This window comes from Myotis nattereri, assembly GCF_964212035.1.
Source record: "Myotis nattereri genome assembly, chromosome: 8".
Classification (NCBI taxonomy): Eukaryota; Metazoa; Chordata; class Mammalia; order Chiroptera; family Vespertilionidae; genus Myotis; species Myotis nattereri.
The window spans coordinates 62,833,473-62,853,363 of NC_138083.1; the positions used below are offsets into that span (position 1 = coordinate 62,833,473).

A 19,891-nucleotide genomic window follows, 5' to 3' on the forward strand; every position below is an offset into this window, starting at 1 on the left:
TGGACACAGAGTCTTGGCTGAGATGGATACCTGGAGATCTGAAATGTCATATTATGCATGTTCCCCTTCCTGTCCCAACCTTAGAGTCCTGATTAAAGCCTGGATTACAGTTGGCCTCCTGATGGCCACTTAATGGTTATTTCTTAGGCCCTGAGTATATAAGAGTAACACTCTCTTTGGGTCCTTGGTTTGTGGGTAAGAGCTATCATAGTAGAGAAGGGGTGGTACCAGCCTCTAAACTCTCCCCACTCCCCAGGTAAATTAAAGCAATATTGCGTGATAGTGATTATTGCCTCCATTAAAGCATGAAAGGGTACAGGGTGGTAGTCCCTCCTATCATTTCTCCTTTTGACTAGCTGATCTGGAACCTGCGGAAACCCAATGGTAGAATACCACAAACTTAACCGAGCTGCAGCCCCACCGCAGCTGCTGAACAGAGCAGCGTTGTTGTTAAAGCAGATTAATAAGGCCTTATTATTCATGATCCCTGGTCACTGACTTGGCAAATGTGTTCTTTTCTATTCTGAAGAGAAACAATTTGTATTCATGTTGAACAGACAACAATAGTCACTTACTGTTTTGCTCCAGGGGGTTGTGAACTTTTCCATCTTCTGTTACATTATAGTTTGAAGAAACTGGGACTGTCTGGACATCCGGTAGTAGGTCACATTGTAGTGGTCCATCACATTGATGACATCATGCTGATCAAGAGGACAGCACGATGGGCTAGTGCACTGGAGGCCTTAGGAGGTGGTGGAGATTCAGAAACTTGCCTCTTCAGGAAAGTGTTTGGAGGCTCCAGTGATTAGAGGTGTGCTCAGATATCTTCTCCAAATTCTTGCTCTTGCATCCTCTACCACAAAAAGGACGCACAGTATGTGGTAGGTCTCCTTGGTTTCTGGATGTAACACATTCCACACTGGGAATACTACTCCAACTCAGATGACACGGAAGGAAGGCTTCGAACTCTGAGGGGGGCTTTGAGCCTTGCTATGGGGCCCATAAAACCAGCAGAGTCTATGGTGCTGGAAGTGTCCGTGGTGGGAACAGACGCAGCAGCACTTGTTGATGTTGATGACAAGCTCTGGTGTTCTGGAGCATGACCATATCACTTGCTGCAGAGAATCCCACTTCTTTTGAAAAACAGATCCTGGTGTGTTACTGGGGCACCAAGTAACTATGCATCTGGGGCTGCTCCTTATGGGCCCCCCTGGCATAAGAATTTCGGTCAGACCCACCAAGTCATAAAGTCAGATAGAGCCCAGAGCAGTTCATTGTGAGAAGGAAAGAACACATTTGGGATTGAGCCCAAATGGGAAAGGAGAGCACAAGTAAACAACATACACAAGCAGGTAACCCAAACCTCATGTCACTCATGGTGGTTGCCTCCCTGCCCCCAAGCGCATATCCTTGGCCATGTGGGTCTTCTGTACCATCAGCTGAAAGAGGAGAAAAGCGCTCAAGCTTGGTTTACAGATGTCAGCTAGTATATGGGTGCCAATGTGGATGGTGGTATGACAGCCACATTTAAGGGTGGACAAAAAAACAAAAACAAAAAACAGAGGAGGTGAAAATGCCAGGTGAGTCTCTCATGTTCCTGACCTACAGTCACCCCACTGCAAGGCTTTGTGGTGAGCAGACAGATGAGAAAAACTGCAGGGAAAGGAGATGAAGGGAGTTAGCAATGGGGTAAAGAGTTGATCTAAAGCCCTCTGCCGAAAAGACTAAGTCTTTTTTAAGTCTGAAACTAGTAGAATAGTGTCTGGAGTTCAGAATATGGACAAGAGAGTTTTAAATATGCTTGATTTTTGATGGAGTAGTCTCTGAAACACATAGCTTCTGGTGGAGAAATAAACAAAGCAAAATGGAAAGAAATTATCAGTAACTAAAACTACATAGACAATCACCTTTTGACCTGAAAATCCCACTGTTAGGGATCTATCCTGCACATACACCTCCAACAAAGTGAAAATACATATGTACAAAGTTATTCATTGGAGCATTGGTTAATTATTGCAAAGTATTGGGAAGAGCCTAAATGCTCATACATAGGAAAACACAGTTGATCCTTGAACAACACAGGTTTGAACTGGGAAGGTTCATGTTATGCAGAATTTTTCAATAAATATTGTAAATATATGTTCTCTTAATTATGATTTTCTCTTTTTAAATTTATTTATTGTCTAAAGTTTTACATAGGTCTCCTTTTTCCCTGCTTGACCACCCCCCCTCCCCCCAAACCATTCCCACCCCGGGCAAGCCCCCACTGCCTCAGTGTCTGTGTCCATTGGTTATGCTAATATGCATTTATTTATGATTTTATTAATAAAACTGTCTTTTATCTAGCTGACTTTACTGTAAGAAAACAGTGTATAATACATACACCATACAAAATATGCGTTAATTTACTATTTATGTTATCAGGCTTCCGGTCAAAAGTAGGCTATTAGTATTTAAGTTTTTGGGGAGTTAAAAGTTATACATGAATTTTTGGCTGCACAAGGGGCTGGCACTTCTAACTCCTGCATTACTCAAGGGTCAACAGTAGTTAAGTAACACCACAAATGGAGTGCTATGAAACTATAAAAAAGAATGAGGAAGTACTCTATGAACTGTTATGAGGGGTTCCCAGGGTATACTGAGAGAGAGAGAGAGAGAGAGAGAGAGAGAGAGAGAGAGAGAGAGAGAATATATTACATTCTATCCTTAAAAATGAGAATTATATAAAAAATATATACATGTATCTGCTCATTTGAGCTAATGGGAAATATATATATTTCTGACTATTAGAACCATGTTAATGCTTCCCATACTCCTCCCTCCCCAAATCAATTAAAACAAAGGCGATGGGCAAAATGGAATACAGGCAGCAAAAAAGCGATTTGAATTGCATTACAAGTGAATAACATTACTGCAGTGAAGGGGGTGCGGAAGAAAAGCACTAGCCTAAGTAACTTTGGGAATAGTATTTTGACTGCATACCGTAAAGTTAAAGACAAAATGAACTGTATACAAATGTCACCCTCGATTCAGTAAATCTTTTTTTCATGGAAATGGGTTAGCGATTCTGATATTACTTTATATGTATTATACGTATTTCCTACCTTTGTCCACTGAAAGGGCCTAAAGGTGATGGCATTCTAGTAGCATGAGCACTTCTAGTGGCTGGCCAATCTTGGCTTCCAAATACCATTATCAAATTAAAGGACCTGGATCCTCTGAGATCTGGCAGGGAAATGTGGAATGATCCCGAAACATGTTGTGATTTCTAAAGTAAGGAAGTGCTCAAAAAATGATGGAGGCACTTTGAAGTCTGAGTCAGGTAGCTCAGTTGGTTAGTCCGGATACAGCAAGGTTGCAGGTTCGTTCCCCAGTCAGGGCACATACATGAATCAACCAATGAACGCAAAAATAAGTGGAACAACACATTGATGTTTTCCTCTCTCTCAGACCAATAAATAAATAAATAATATAAAACATGATGGAGGCACTTTGAAACAACACATGAGAAACATGGATGTGAGAGAGAAGTATTGAGCAGTTGCCTCCAGCATGCACCCCGATCTGGGATGGAACCTGCAGCCTAGGTATGTGTCCTACCCAGGAATCAAACCCCAAACCTTTTTTGGTGTATGGGATGACATTCCAACCAGCTGAGCCACCTGGCCAGGGCCAGAATTTTCTTTTTAAGGCTGAATACTCTTCTATTGTATGTATCTACCACAGTTTACTTTCCATGCATTTGCCAATGGACACCTCAGTTGCTTCCAGCTGTTGGCTATTGTGAATAATGCTGCTATGAACATCAAATGTTTTTTTTCTTAACTAAAAACAAAACATGACAAGAAACACAACCAAAAACCTTCCAGGAAAATAAAATAAATTATTCTAGTAGTAAATTTTAGAGAGGGGAGAGAGAGAGTACGTGTGTGAGTACCTGGACATAAAAAATGCCATGATCTTGAAATGTTTGTGTATCTACAGAGTATTTCCAACTCCCTTGAAGTTAATCACTCCTGTTCCTATTCTACCATAATTTTTTTCAGTTGCTTCTTTTAACTCATATTATATACTAGGGGCCCGGTGCACGAAATTCGTGCACTGGGTGTGTGTGTGTGGGGGGGGGGAGTGTCCCTCAGCCCAGCCTGCTCCCTCTCACATACTGGGAGCCCTCAGGCGTTGACCCCCATCACCCTCCGATCGCCTGATCGGCCCCTTGCCCAGACCTGACGCCTCCGCCAGAGGTGTCAGGCTTGGACAGGGGACTCCCATCTCCCCCCGCTCACTGGCTCTGGCCCCCGCCCAGGCCTGAGGCCTCTGGCCCAGGAATCATGCCTGGGCAGGGGACCCCCATCTCCCTCTGATCGCTTGCTCCACCCCCCGCCCAAGCCTGACGCCTCTGACCCAGGCTTCAGGCCTGGGCAAGGGGACCATCATATCCCCCCAATCCCCGGCTCCGCCCCCCACCCAGGCCTGATGCCTCAGCCAGAGGAGTTGACCCTCATCACCCTCCGATCACCAATCACCGGATCGGCTCCTTGACCAGGCCTGAGGCCTCTGGCCCAGGAATCATGCCTGGGCAGGGGACCCCCAGCTCCCCGCGGTTGCAGGCTCCGCCCCTGCCCAGGCCTAACGCCTCTGGCCTAGGCCTCCGGCCCAGGCAGCGGGGACCTGCAGTGGCAGCGGGGGGCGCCGCGATCTTGGGCTTTGCTTTAGGCCCAGGCAAGGGACCCCTAGCTCCCGGGACTGCCAGCTTCGACCATGCCCAGCTCCCATCGCTGGCTCCACCCCTACTTCCTGCTATCACTGGCCAGGGCGGCAAAGGCGCCTGATTCTCCGATCATGGCTGGGGGGCAGGGCAAAGGCGGCCCCAGGGCCGCCTTTGCCCTGCCCCCCAGCTCTTAGCTCCCCCCTGGGTTTCTGATCACTGTCAGTGGCAGGGGGCTTCTTCCTGCTTTCCCTTTTGCCTCCCTTCATTGAGCCTACATATGCAAATTAGCCGCCATCTTGTTGGCAGTTAACTGCCAATCTTAGTTGGCAGTTAACTGCCAATCATAGTTGGCAGTTAATTTGCATATAGCCCTGATTAGCCAATGAAAAGGGTATCGTCGTACGCCAATTACCATTTTTCTCTTTTATTAGTGTAGATTGGATTATGGTTGTTTAAATCAATTTAGACCAGCAACTTCTTCAGACTGAAATTAGGTATTGGACTTCTTTGTGTCTGCCTTAGCAGGTTGGCCCAAAACAGATCATTAACCAACAATTGGGGAAAAAAAATTTAAATCCTCATTTTCAGAAAAATCTAGAAAATTATCATCTGTTTATTAAGCATTTCACTCGGAGATCTAAATGTCTACAGCCTTACATATATTTGACACATTTCAAAGGTGATATCAAATTTTGTAATATTTTTTAAAAGCTCACTATTTACCAAGCACTATGCTAAGCACTTTATTCACATCATAGGAGTTAGTAATCATAAACAATATTACTAGTAAATATAGGCTATATTGTCACTTTATAGATAAGACCACAGAGTTTAACTGCACAACAGGGCAAAAAGTGGTGGAGCCTTCAGTTTAGCCTGTCTGATGCCCATCCAAATTTGTGCTCTGCACACACATCTACTCTAGATGTTCTCAGGACTAGACAAAGAAGTCTTTGTGTTCAGAGACTATGAGAAGTCAGTCAAGGTATCAAATGTGGATTTAGTGTTCATAGGCATCTTTAGATTTCTTCTTGTTTGGTTTTCTTTAAGAATAATTGTATTTGTGGGAGAAAGCATTATTTGCTACAGAGAATCTGGTTGCTTATAGGTGCTATAATCTTTGAAATCTAGAGAAGGAAATGAAATGAGGAAGAGAAGAAGAAGGATTCAACAAAAATGTACAATTTTGACCCTGGTCAGGTGGCTCAGTTGGTTGGAGCATCATCCTATTCACCAAAAAGTTGTGGGTTCAATTTCTGGTCAGGGCACATGCCTAGGCTGTGGGTTTGATCCCTGGCTGGAGGTAACCAATCCATGTTTCTTTCTCACATTGATGGTTTCTTTTTTCTCTCTCTCTCCAAAATTGTACATTTCTTTTTAATCCTCTCTCACTAAAAATCAATTAAAACACATATCCTCGGATGAGGATTAAAAAGAGATGTACAATTTTGGAGGCCAAAACTATTGACCCAAACAATTTAAGGATACTTAGATATGGTCCTTCTGCTGCTGGTGTGGAGTGGGATCTACTTGTGAGAATGGGGAAGATCAACACCCTCACACATTCCTATTAGAAGTGTGAACTACAACCACCCTTTGGATAAACAGTATGCAGTATGTCTTAAAATAGGAGATATCTTTGATCCAGTGGTTCCACTACTGGGTATCTCCCTATGGAAATAAAAGCATCCTACGATCAGGATAGAATAAAGATATTTATTGCAGTGCTATTAGCTGTGCTAAAAGCCTAGATCAATTTACACATTCATCAATAGGGAACAAATGGTACCATAGAAGGATAATTTATTCTATGGACTCAGCTATTAAAAGACTGAGTTTGGCCCTGGCTGGTGTGACTCAGTTGGCAGGAGCATCGTCCAGTGGGTCGCGGGTTCTATTCCCCATCAGGGCATATATCCAGGTTGCAGGTTTGATCCCTAGTCGAGGCACTTACAGAAGGTAGCCAATCAATGGTTCTCTCTCTCTCTCTCTCTCTCTCTCTCTCTCTCTCTCTCTCTCTGTTCCTCTCTTTTAAAAAAAATCAATAAAAACATATCCTTGGGTGAGGTTTAAACACACACACACACACACACACACACACACACACACACACACCCGTATCCTCTGGTGAGGATTAAAAAATAAAAAAGACTGAGTTTGATCTATGTCAGTTGACCTGGTCATATATCCATAATATATTGTTAGGTGAATAAAGCAATTGCATAGTAATACTTTACTTGGGGGAAAAATCCAAAACAAACTAGCTATATTTTTATAAGTATGGATAAAGTTAGAGAGTGATACACAGCTCAGGCAATTAACACTGGTTATCCTCAGTGGAGTGGAAATTGGGAAGGATAAGAGGAAACTTAATTCATTTGCTTTTGGATTGTGTCACTTGTTACAATAAGCAGGTATTGCTTTTACAGTATAAAAGATCGAGAAAACACATATTATTCAAATTATTTATCATATACAAAGATGATTAATTTATAGCTTTAACTGCTTGAAGTGGTCATACAAACAAACATCCCCAGAATAAGTCTTTTTCTAACTCTTCTTCCAGACTTGATTTTATCTGGCAAAGCTTCCATCTGCCTTGTCTTGGAATTTATATTTCTCACAGAAGTTTGACAAAATTGCTACAATAAGCTCCATCAACAAAACCACATTTATACAAGCATTGCATCCCTATGATATGCACTGACCTTGTACATATTTCAGTTGGTTATCACTCTCTAGAGTATCCATCTGTTTGAGAAAGAGCTCTTTGTGTGAAGAGGCTGTTTCAAGTAGGTTTTGCCTCCAGCATCCTGTTACTCTGTCAGGTGAAAGGTTTCCAGTCCTCACTTCAGAGCACAATTCAGCAGATCTCTACACCATTGACTACATTCTGGATCCACTCTTGGCTCCCCTGACACCTGTCTCTCTTTATACCCTACTATCAGAAGCAGGAAGCAACACAATAAAGGAAATGAGGTGCTTGTTAAATGCTGGGGAGGGGTGGGAGAGCAGGCTCTGGACGAGGCCCTGCAGGAATGCCTTCCAGGGCAAGACTGAACTGCACCACCAGAGCAGCTGCCGCCTTTGAGGCAGCACTGCTTACTTCTGACCCAGGGAACAGGAAGCTGGACTCGGGAAGGAGCCGTGCTTCTGCTGACTCTGCCGCAACTCACTGCCTCTCGATACCCAGGAAGCTAGCCCATGGGCGCTGGATGCTGCGCAGAAAGCCTCCCGTCTCTGTGCTCCTGCCTCAGCAGGAAAACAGCCAGAGGGCACGGAACACTGGCCTCCTCCCTCTCACTTAGAACTTCCCAACATCACATGAGTGCAATTCACTGGCTGAACTTATTTCAAGAACAGAATCCTAGATGCAAAAGAGCTTTCATGATTGTCTCTCCTGCTTGAACGCAAGCTTGTAAGGGCTGAAACTGTGTCTATTGGTTCACCACAATATCACCTCCCATTGTGCTGGGCACACAGCCATAATTTAACATTCATAAGGTAACAGTCCTGGAACCAGGCACTATTTTAAGCTCTTCCTGTACAGTAAATCATTTAATTTTTATAACAAACCTCAGACGTAGGTAATATTCACCCCAGTTGACAGATGTAGTGTGGGGAAGCGCAGGACTTGGTTGGAAGGTCTAGAAGGAGGAATCTCTGAAAGGTCAGAGGCCTCTGAGGGACCTTGCCGAAGGCTGCAGCCCCTACCTTGACTTTTCCAAACAAGTCCGATCCCCGGGTGTTTTGCTAGTGTCTATGTTTAGTCTTTAAACACCTGACCTTGTAGAAGCATATACTTTCTCAAGGATACTTACCCTGCCAATTGTATCTAGAGGTTAATTTTAGTTTAAGCTGTCGTGACAATAAAAGCCTAAGAAGGTAGGCAAACAGGACTGCAGTTTACTTCTAAAGTAGAACAGTCCCTAGCCCTCTCTTTCACAGAAACATATGTCAGAGAAATCTGTTCATCCATCACTCAGGTCTGCCCGTCAGCCCCCGCAATGTAGAACAAGCACAGAGTGGTGAATTAAGTTGCAAAGACCATGTAGTGGAGAATAGGATTTGAACCCAGCAGTTCAGAAACAAAGTTTGTACTCATTTACTGCTTCAATATTTATTGAAAGTATGCTGGTTTGGCTCAGTGGAAAGAGCATCAGCCTGGGGACTGAAGGGCCGGGTTGCAGGCTTGATCCCCAGTAGAAGTCGTGCAGGAGGCAGCCGATCAATGATTCTCTCATCATTGATGTTTCTATCTCTCCTTCTCCCTTCCTCTCTGAAATCAATAAAAATATATTTAAAAAATGTTTCTCTCTCACCGATGTTTCTATCTCTCTATCCCTTTCCCTTCTCTCTAAAATCAATAAAAACATTTAAAAAATAAATGTTTACTGAACTGAATTATGCAGTTCATAAACGTATTCATAAATATAGAGAACCTCAATAGTAAAGTTTAACATGTTTTGGACATGTTAAACTTTACTATTGGACAAGGTATACTTTGTTACCATTTGTACTGAAAACTAGTGTGTGTGTTTTTTTAATCTTTGCCAAAGCTACAAGAGATAATCTGTCCAAAGGTGACTACATTAGTAATCAAGTAGGTTGAAGTAATATTCAAGGCCTCATGCCTCTTAGATTCAGGAAAACTTGAATCTAGAGAACTATGTTTGAGTATATATTTTTATGCTAATATATCAGAGACCACTATATGCTGCATTAGTCAATGCAAAAATGAACATTAGGCCCCTTGTTTCTCTGTTCCAAGCTTAACTGTTAAACAATAGAGAAGTTAATTACATTGTAAATTGTTGCCTTAGTCACTCTTGCCATTTTATTGTGGCTTTAGAAAGGACAAAAATGCACAGGCTGAAAAACTGGGTGAGTTTCTTCCCATAGTTTAGCTCTATTACGGACATGAGATGCTCTCACCTTTGTTTTCATTTTCATATTTAACAATAAAAATAACACTTGCTGTTATAAGGTTGTTCTGAGTAGCGTGTAATAATATTTATCAAGTTCTTTGAACTGTTAGAAAAAAGGTAGTAATAAACACCCAAGCACAAACCAATGAACTGGAGCACTATTCAATGAAGGGTAGATGATTCAGGAGGGCTCTGAGCCATTATTAATGCAATGCTCTAAAACAGAATAGGAGAATTATTCCAAAAAACATTTCATGTATTCTTACTAGTAGACTACCACATATTTAAATTCACATCCACATTAAGACTATGCCTAAATGATTTTTGAAGCAATATTAAGAAGAGAAAAGCAGTTGATTCCAAAGGTGACAGCTTACATCAGCAGATGTTTCTTAATGATATATAGGCTGGAAACTGGATACATCCCATTTCAGCTTCCTATTGAACTCAGGGTGAATGGGCAGCCATTGTCCCATAAAAGAGTGACTGGGATCTTTCTCAGCATGCTATACCTGCGAAGTGGCTGTTTGCAGACCAGAGATTTCCTTATGGAGAAGTGTCCATCCAGTTGTGGAGGATCCAGAGCCAGTTCAGCCCAGGCTAACTTGCCTATGAATAAGAATTCTTGCCGAAACCGGTTTGGCTCAGTGGATAGAGCGTCGGCCTGCGGACTGAAGGGTCCCAGGTTCGATTCCGGTCAAGGGCATGTACCTGGGTTGCGGGCATATCCCCAGTGGGGGATGTGCAGGAGGCAGCTGATCGATGTTTCTCTCTCATCGATGTTTCTAACTCTCTATCTCTCTCCCTTCCTCTCTGTAAAAAATCAATAAAATAAAAAAAAAAAAAGAATTCTTAGGCAAGCATAAAAATAATAAATAAATAAATAAATAATAAAAAAATAAAAATAAAGAGAGTTTGTGTCAGTTTTAGGGTTGTCACTTCATAATTAAACATATCTGGGACACCATCCTGTGCATGAATGTCAACCTCAACTTAAAAAAAAAATCTTAAACTCCCTTTTTATAAATATACAATTTTTGTATTCTTTTAATAATCACTGAAACTTCAAAATAAATTTGTGCATTAAAAAAAATCAAAGTAAAGGTACATTTAGAATATGCTTTTCAAATGATTTAAGCACTCCTATACTCCGAGGTTTTTCATGGCTGAAGATGCATTACTCTCTGCAGCACAGTCTTCTATGAATGCTAGTTAGCTATTCCGGAAGGCTCTTCCCAGATACACTTTGTGTCTACGCCCAGACTCCTGTTCCATTTGCCTCGTTTATTTCCTGGACAAACTGAGCTGCTCTTTCATGGCAGCAGCACCAATATATCCTCTGTTTCGTGGTGCTTCTAGGGATTTAAATTCAGGTATTACTATAAAGGCTTCTTTACAGCATATTCAGTTTTTTTTTTTTTCATTTAATGTTCCTGTCCCCGATTACCTTGTCAATCGGTTAAACATTTGTCAGCAAGTTTGCTGCTGGGATTTTTCAGTTTGCTACATGCTCCTGTAAACGATGCAGATGGCATTCATTTCCAATATGTGAAACGTGACAACTGTTTTGGTTCGGATTTATCATTAACCAAAACTGAGAACAGACTACAGCACCTGAATGCTGTAGATTTTGACTTTTATTTCTCGCTTGTCAGATTTCCCCAACGGCGCGCTTGCTTCTTAAACGAGGTGTTTCCACATCTTTTTTCAGGAAGCTGGAGAGAGGTTGGGTTGGAATACGACAGAGAATGTACCTCTACCAATAGAGGGACAGATAGAATTAAAGAGCAAACCGAAAAATCCCGGCATATTTTCCGCAGAGAATGTTTTTTATTTCTAACCAGGGAACCTCGGATCAGTCTCCAAGTGTTTTTTTTTTTAGCGCAACCATGACGCTAACTGAGAGCCAAAATGAGTGTCAGCGTGCCCCACCCCACAGCCTCCAACGGACCTCAGTCTCTTTCCCGCCCACAAACAACCACGACTACAATTCCCAGCAAGCATCGCGCAGTGCCGCAAAGGGACCAGGCCCCGGGCGGAGGCTCCGCCCCCGCATGGAGCATGCTGGGAGTTGTGGATGAGTCTGACTACTGCTTCCTTATATTAGGCATTCCCACTTGGAAGGTGGCGGTGTATTGCCACGACGAGTTCCCCAGTTTCGTAATCGGAGCTAAAACGTGCCCGAGGATTGTGCCGCCTTGCTCTGCGGTGATCACCGCGTCGGTCCCAAGGAGCTTAGCTCCGCCCTCTGCCCACACCCGTTCCCTTGACAGCTGAGGGAGTACTCCCAGCGGCGGTGAGGCCGAGAGCGCGCAGGCGCAGCAGCCCGCGCCCCGTAGGGCTGAATTTGAGGGCGGGACGTGCGCTAGGAGCTCCCGGCCGCGGGGGCGCGCACGTAGGCACGCAGCAGTCATCACGTGGGGCCCTGAGGATCGCAGTGCGCGTGGCCGGGCGGCTGGTGTGGGGTTGAGTCAGTTGTGAGACCCCGAGCTGCTGGACCAGCGGGCTGCCCAACAACCGACCCCGTAGCGGCAGGCGTTGGGGTGCGGGAGCCGTGAGCTGCCTCCATCGTAGAGCTCGGCTGAGCCGTCGCCGCCATCGTCCCCAGCCAGCTAGCAAGCCGCCGCCGCGGGCGCGCCCCCGCTCTGCGCTGTCTCTCCGATGGCGTCCGCCTCTGGGGCCATGGCGAAGCACGAGCAGATCCTGGTCCTCGACCCTCCCACAGACCTCAAATTCAAAGGTAGGCAGGAAGCAGGCGGCCCCAGACTGGGGTGCGGCGGGCGGGGGGCTTGATTGGGAGTGGATGATGGGCGTGGAGGGAATGTCTGCGGCCGGGGCCCGGCGAGCGGCCCCTCCCCCACGCCCCAGCACTTCCATCCTCGGGCGGAACCTCGCTCCGGCTCTCGGCGGGCCTGCCCCGCGCCCGGGCCCGCTCCCTCCCCTGCCCGCCCGCGTCTCGGTGCGCGCTCCAGCCCGGGAGAGGCGGAGGGGCCCGGTTCTGCCGCCGCCGCCATCTTGCGGTCCCGCGGGGGCGCCTCCTGGTGCTGCCCGCGCTGCTGCCCGCGCCTGGCACTTGTCCTTGGCCCCTGAGGAACGACGGGCGTGGCCTGGGAGGGCGTGGGTGGGTGGTGACCTTCCCGCGTGCGCTCCGGTCTGCGCTGGAGACGGGGGCTCTGGGGCTGGCGCAAGTGCGTCCGTCACCCGCGCGGGTGGTCGGGAGGCGGGAGGGGAGGCGAGCAGCGGCGCGGCGGGCCCTGGACACGGCTCCGGGAGAGAAGCACCCCGCGGCCCGCGCTCCCTCCATCCACCTCCCGGGAAGGGCTGGGTGGAGCCCGCCCTCGGTTCTCGCCGAGGGGGTGGCTACCTGCCTTCCTGCCCCGCTGATGAGTCGGCTGTCAGGTCCGGGGGGAGCCGGGGAGGCGGAGGAGCCCAGAAAGTCTTCTGGTTCTGACTTAGCCGGCGGCGTTGGCGGAGACCCAGGCGCGCGGCTGGAAGGCCCTGCGTCAGCCCCAGGATGGGCAGTAGTCGGCGGGTAGTAGACGCCTTCTGCCCTCCGCTGGGACACCTCGGCTTACCTTCCGCGCGCGGCCGACCTGCTGTTTGTCGGCTCTTGTGGAGCCCTTGAATGGAGCCCTCTCGCTGCGGAGTCTTCAGTGTTCGCGGCTTTTGCCTTCACGTTTGTGGTTTCTCAGCCGACCCCGGCTCGAGAAGGCTGATCCGGTGTCGCTCGGCTCTGTGCGCCGTTGATTGATTCTGCAGCGATGCCCACAGGCATCGATCTGACTTGGTGATCGGAGGCATCGAAGGGGCTCTCCGGCCCAGTTGCTTTTTAATACGTAGGGTCCCCTAGGGAAGAGAGTTAAACTGAACAGTTTCTTTTTATAAGTAGTGAAAGTGTGTGACGATCCCAAGTAGAAAGCGGATTCCTTCCTATCTGCAGTTAAGTGTGAAGTAAGTTCCCACTTGGAGGACTCAGTGTCGTGTATTTCGGTTTCAGTAGCTATGAAGAGAACCATTTTTGTGAAATGTATCGCCATCCCACTGCTGAAAGATGTTGAATTTTTTTGTTGTACAAGATTGAGTCCAAAAGCAAAATTATTTTACAACGGAAAATTTTTAAGTAGTTTTAGAAAATTTTAAAACCTTGTATTCAGGTATTATGTGAGAGTAGTATTCTATAACTCCTTTATTTTGTAAGCATTGCAGGGCATTTGCAAATTTCTGAGTGGAAATGTCTGTGAGCTGCTTGTTAGGTAAAGATTTGGTTTTAAAACTACGAAATATTTTGAGGGGCACTAAGTGCATTTTATTATATCAAGTTTATGTGTGTGGATGATTTTATATAGTTCTAGCTGAAAGAAAAAAATGCCTCTGGGTAATCACTAAATTTTTTTCCAGAATTTAACTCTTTTGCATTTACTTTCTGACAGGCTGAGTTTCCAGAGAGGAAATTTCCTCTACTGGATAACCATGTGTGTATTGCTGTTAAGGACCTAGAAACCTTTAAAACTAGTTTTAGGCCAGGAAATTTCCACAAAGTTTGAGGCTTTCTCCCTAGAGAAGTTGTAATGTTGCTATAGTAAGAGACTAGTAATAGAGAAGCAAGTTCAACAACCAAAAGCCCTACACAATGACTTACCCATATATTTCACTTTTTTTAGATATTGAAGAACTACTAGCTCTGATGATAGAACAGGTTGTTCTAGTGTTATGGATGAAAGTAATTCACAAGTTTCATTTAAAAAAGTTTGGACAGCAATGGCTACCCTTTAAGACTGACTTTAAAAAAGTGTTTCATTGAAAAGTTTAAGGACACAGATTCAGTTGGGTCATTTATTTAGTGAACATTTACTGAAAGTTCTGCAATATCCCTGTATTTATAAGAGTATTAAACTGAGTAATTCATTCAACAGGTATCAGCTTATATTTTGGGATTCAGTGGTAAGCAAGGTGGAGAAAAGATCCAGTTTGTGGTTTAATGGAGAAAGCATACAGTTAAAAAACAGTAAAATGCCCTTGAAGAACTTGGAGACTAATGAGGGAGACAGACAGATGGAGGCAAAACAAGCATGAGGACAGAGGCCCTTCCTTCCCATGCCCTCACCCATTCCTTTAGGAAACTTTCTAGTGAAAGCTTGTTCTCAGTTGTTGGGGGGCAAAGAAGAGTGTTGGGCAAGGGAGTGATGGTTTGCTCTACCACTGGGGTAGAGAATGTATGGCTAATGGTTTGCTGTGTTCTGTTTAAAGATGCATAATGGGAGGATTGGGAAAGTGGAGGAGTAGGATGACACAAGTAGCTGACACTTGGTGTCATTTGATTCCTTCCTCAAAGTTATTCTTTTAGTCAAAGGTAGTTTGCTTTAAATGGAATTCTTTCTGTATTCTAATGCATAGTTCAACACTAAGTGAGGACATTCACTTAGAATCAACAGTCTCTTTATGCTTAGTTTGATGAGGATATAAAAAGTAATTTAACTCTTACGTGCCCTAAATCACCTATACTTTTTAATTTAAGTAAAAGTCTGTTAAACGATAGTTTTGCAGAATGTCATCTTCAAGTAGGTTTATTTGAATTTTGACTCTACATTTCAGATACAGTTTCTCTAAGAGCGACTCATTTAATCATTCTGAGATTGGGTGATGAAGTTTTTCTGTTATACGGCGTAACTGATGATATGAAATGGGCACTTAACCACAGTTGTGGAGAAACAGATACCATTTTAATACATTTCTACATATCTCAATATTGTATTTAAAAGTTTGTTTGTTTTACATAATTGTTAATATATGAAAGTGCTTTTAGATGTAATGAAGTAATAACTCTCTTGTTATATTAGTAAAGAAAAAGTAGATATTTTCAGTCTATTGTTTAAAGCCTGGCAGTAATTTCCAATCTGACTTAGACTTCAGATTGGAAATTCATTACATGTAAGGGATTGTTTTTTGTCCCTAACATTTTTACTGTTGTAAAATTTCTTTTGTATTGTATAATGTTTTATTTTTTTCCATCTATTTGTAGTTTTGTCTCATTTGTGGCCTTCTTTTTTCTTAAATGCTAATGTTTCTGAGCTGATTTGGTTTCAGTCTTATCTTTGAACTTTCTTTGTTCAGTCTCATTGTTTTGAGGGTTTTTCTTTTCCTTCCTTTCTCTTTGTACACATTGTTACACATCTAATCTGTATTTTAATTCAGACTTTACAGTCAGTTTTGGAATACATACTAATTAATTATTGACTGGATTTGAATGTTATTCAGACATCTCAAACTCATACTGGTTTTTTTACTACCCAAGCCTACTTTTTCTTCCCATATATATTTTTAAAAATATATTTTTATTGATTTCAGAGAGGAAGGGAGAGGGAGAGAGAGAGATAGAAACATCAGTGATGAGAGAGAATTATTGATCAGCTGCCTCCTGCACGCCCCCCAACTGGGTATTGAGCCTGCAACCTGGGCATGTGCCCTTGACCAGAATCGAACCTGGGACCCTTCAGTCTGCAGGCCGATGTTCTATCCACTGAGCCAAACCAGCCAGGGCTCTTCCCATATTTTTTAAGTTAGTGGCATCATCATTACTCATACCAGAAATACTCTGCACATCTAATAATTAAAATCTGCACTTCTCCACCCCAGAGATAGCTCTTGAACCCGTCGCCTTTAATGTGTATCTATTTTTAAATTTATTTGTTTTAATTCATTCAATCACACAATAAAGATTTGAGTTTTTGCTTTGTGTAATGTGTGGTAAATCATTGTTGGAACTACAGTTTTAAGTAAAATGAAAAAAAATTTACGAATCAATTCTAATGGGAGAGATAGACACTAATGATATAATCAGAAGAAGAAAATGTAGCTATGAGAATATAAAATAGTAGACTTTGATCTGGTCAGGGAAGGCTATCACAGTTGGACTAAGATTTCCTAAGAATGAGTGGAAGTTATCTGGGTGAGGAAGATAGAAAAATGCAGTAGAAAGATCCTGTGGCAGGAGGGAACATGAAATGTTTACATGTTATTTAACATAAAATAGAACATGTTAAATAGCATCTGATGGTATTTATGAGGCTGAAAGACTCAGTGTGTGATGGTAATAGAAATAAACAAGATGGGTGTGGAGTTGGTTTAGTAGGTTAAGTAAGGAGTTCGTTTTTATCCTGACCCACTGAGGGGTTTTCAGTTGTGGAGGGTGTGGGGTGGTGGAATAGTAGAGGTAGAGGGAATGGAGTGACATCACATTTGTATTTGAACATATATATCAGCGGTTCTCAACCTGTGGGTCGCAACCCCTTTGGGGGTCGAACGACCCTTTCACAGGGGTTGCCTAAGACCATCGGAAAACATATATAATTACATATTGTTTTTGTGAGTAATCACTATGCTTTAATTATGTTCAGTTTGTAACAATGAAATTGGGAGTCACCACAACATGAGGAGCTGTATTAAAGGGTGGCGGCATTAGGAAGGTTGAGAACCACTGATATATATGATTCTGGTAGCAATATGAAGTAATAATAGTTGGGAGATAAAGGTGAATTAGGCCTCGTTGCATTCCAGGCAAGAAGTGACAACTTGGACTGAGAATGGTGGAGATGATGAAAAGTTAGAGATATAAACCAATGAGACTTGGTGGTCTATTAGATATGTGCAATGAGAGTAGAGGTATCTTGGATGTCTCTGAGATTTCAGGCTTACTGAGATTTCTGAGATAACTGGAGGAATGGTGGTGTTTGCACTGAGAGAAGAAACAAAGAAACCTATGTCTGGATAAGGACCAAATGCATTCGTTTTATTTGGGGATGTGTGGGAGAATGGTAGGAAGATCATGACTCATTAGATATGATATGTTTAGGTCCTTTCAACATATTAATGAAGAGGTGACCAGTAGGCATTTGGTTATAGGAATGTGTTACTCAGGGAAAGTTCTGGACTTTGGATAATTTCTGTATTTCAAGTGATTATCTTTTATCTTTTCTCTACTTGACTCCAGACCTGGTGTTTTTATCTCTAGTATCCCTCTCTCTCCAGCCTGCCTTCCACACTGCTGCTAGAACTATCCTTTGAAAAATGGAAACGTGATACTGTTCCCTTGGTTAAAGAATCTGCAATGTTTTCCCATTATGTGCTTAACATTTTAAGTCCAAAATCCATTCCCTGCTTCTCCATTTCTCTTCTATCAATAGTTTTGGTTAAAGTGTTTCCCTAAACACTTTAAGCTGTTGGAAGACTCTGGACATGCTCTGTTTACAGTATTGTTCTCCCTCATACCTGTACAGGCAGTCTACCCAGTTAAAGAATCACTTCCTCTTGTGAAGTGTTTGAGTCTCCCAGTCTTGAGTTGATCACTGCCTTCTTCATGCACTATCGAAGTTTGTCCTTACCTGTAATGACAGCACTTACCACATTAATAGTATTTATGCTCACATATTTCTCTCCCAAACTGTGCTGTGGACTACTTGAGGTTATATCCATTTATTTTGAAATCCATAGTAACAAGATCTGGCATGGGATGATTGCCTAATAAACATTGATTACATTATTAAGAAAGGTGATTTCTCCTGTAATTCCCATGCTATTAGTATTGGATGTCTTTTAATTTTTTTTTTTCACTAAGTAAATGGCATGATTAAAAAAAGGTGGGGGGTACTGTTTAAGATTAAGAAAACTTGACTACAATGCACAAATTGAACAAGCCAACAACAAAAGAAACCAGTTACATTGGGAAAATTTCAATAGATTTAAATGTTAGATGATATTAAAGAATTATTTTTGTTTTTTTTAAGCGACAATGGTGTCATGATTATATTTTTTAATTTTTTTTTTCTCCTAGAAATGCAAGCTCAAGTATTTAATAGGCTTGAAATGTTATGATAGCATACTGCAGCAAAAAAAAAGCAAACATGGTAAAATGCTAATATTAAATTTAAGTATATGAAGTTGTGAAATTTAAGTTCATAGAGGTTAATTAGAATCTGTTTTTATGAATGTTTGAAAAGTTTTCATAAGAAGTTTTAAATTTTTTTATTAAGTAATTTCAATCACATTTCACGTATAATAAACCTGGTAGACAAGCATTTGCAAATAACAGCCCCTTTCTTACATTAAATTTTTTAAAAGGATTTTTTTAGTAGAAATACAAAATAATATTGCATTTTGTTGTCTGTACAGTATAATAAGCCAGAAAACATTTTTTTTTCTTTCAAAACAACTTTTTATGGTTGAAAGAAAGCAAGATCCATCCTAGATGAACTACTGTCTCCTCTGAAAGGCAGATAAGACTTCATTGGTCAGTCCAGATAAGATATAAAAGCAACAGGAAAAAGGTCAGGAAATGCCTCTGAGAAAAAAAGGTTGCTTGCTAACAGACTAGACTTTCTTCACAGACCATCTCTGCTTGGTTAAGGAAGGTCTTACTTAAAGGAAATTTAAAAGGTAGCTTAGTACAGCAGCCCAACAACCAAATTACCAACACTAACAATATCAAAACATCAAACTTTAAAGAATTTAATCAAGGTTTCCCAACTCTCTATGATATTTTCCACTACATAGAAAAAAGGTTTCTTTTTGTGCTCAACTGTCATATATTTTTACAATCTTTAGGACCAGAATAACATCCAAAAAATCACCTACTCCTACCTCTCACTTTAAAAATGAAAAGGGACGGATAGTAATGCATCCATTATGTGAGTGTAAATACTATGTAATGTGGTAATAGCTGAAAATTTCGTCCCTTTTCTGGAACTACAAAATTTTGAAGAGAGTCTAGTGTGTAGATACATTGTTCATTCTTTGTGCTTTACCTTTTTCATTAAAAAAAATAAATTTTTTTTTATTGATTTCAGAGAGGATGGGAGAGGGAGAGAAACATCAATGATGAGAGAGAATCATTGATCAGCTGCCTCCTGCACACCTACAGGTAGCAGATCAAGCCCGCTACCTGGGCATGTGCCCTGACCCAGAATGGAACCATGACCTCCTGGTTCAAAGGTTGACACTCAACCATTGAGCCACACCTGCTGGGCTGATTGTCTTACTTTTAGTGATGTTAAGTTTACTGGTGGTGATAGGCTTATCCTTACATTGGAAAGTTGCATAAATATGAGCCCATTTATGGTATATGTGCAAGAAAAAAATTCGGAAAGAAAATGTTAGCAAGCATTAGCTCTACCTTAGGGTTTGGGTGGTTTTTGTTTTTATATTTTTACTTTTCTGTGTTTTCCAAGATTTTTACAATGAAGTCAGTGCTTTTTATAAT

The 19,891-nt window shown here is 42.5% G+C and overlaps 1 protein-coding gene across 2 annotated transcripts in view; it reads left to right on the forward strand.

Moving 5' to 3' along the window:
* The first annotated feature begins 12,058 nt into the window (after positions 1-12,058).
* The window catches only part of VAPA (VAMP associated protein A), a 39,833-nt gene continuing 32,000 nt past the window's right edge, over positions 12,059-19,891 (forward strand). The window contains exon 1 of one of the 2 annotated variants that reach the window (XM_081096867.1): positions 12,059-12,379. In XM_081096867.1, coding sequence (XP_080952993.1) covers positions 12,301-12,379 — 79 coding nt within the window. In that variant the 5' untranslated portion in view covers positions 12,059-12,300. The remainder of the gene's footprint in view (positions 12,380-19,891) is intronic. The other variant, XM_081096868.1, reaches the window with a different exon arrangement.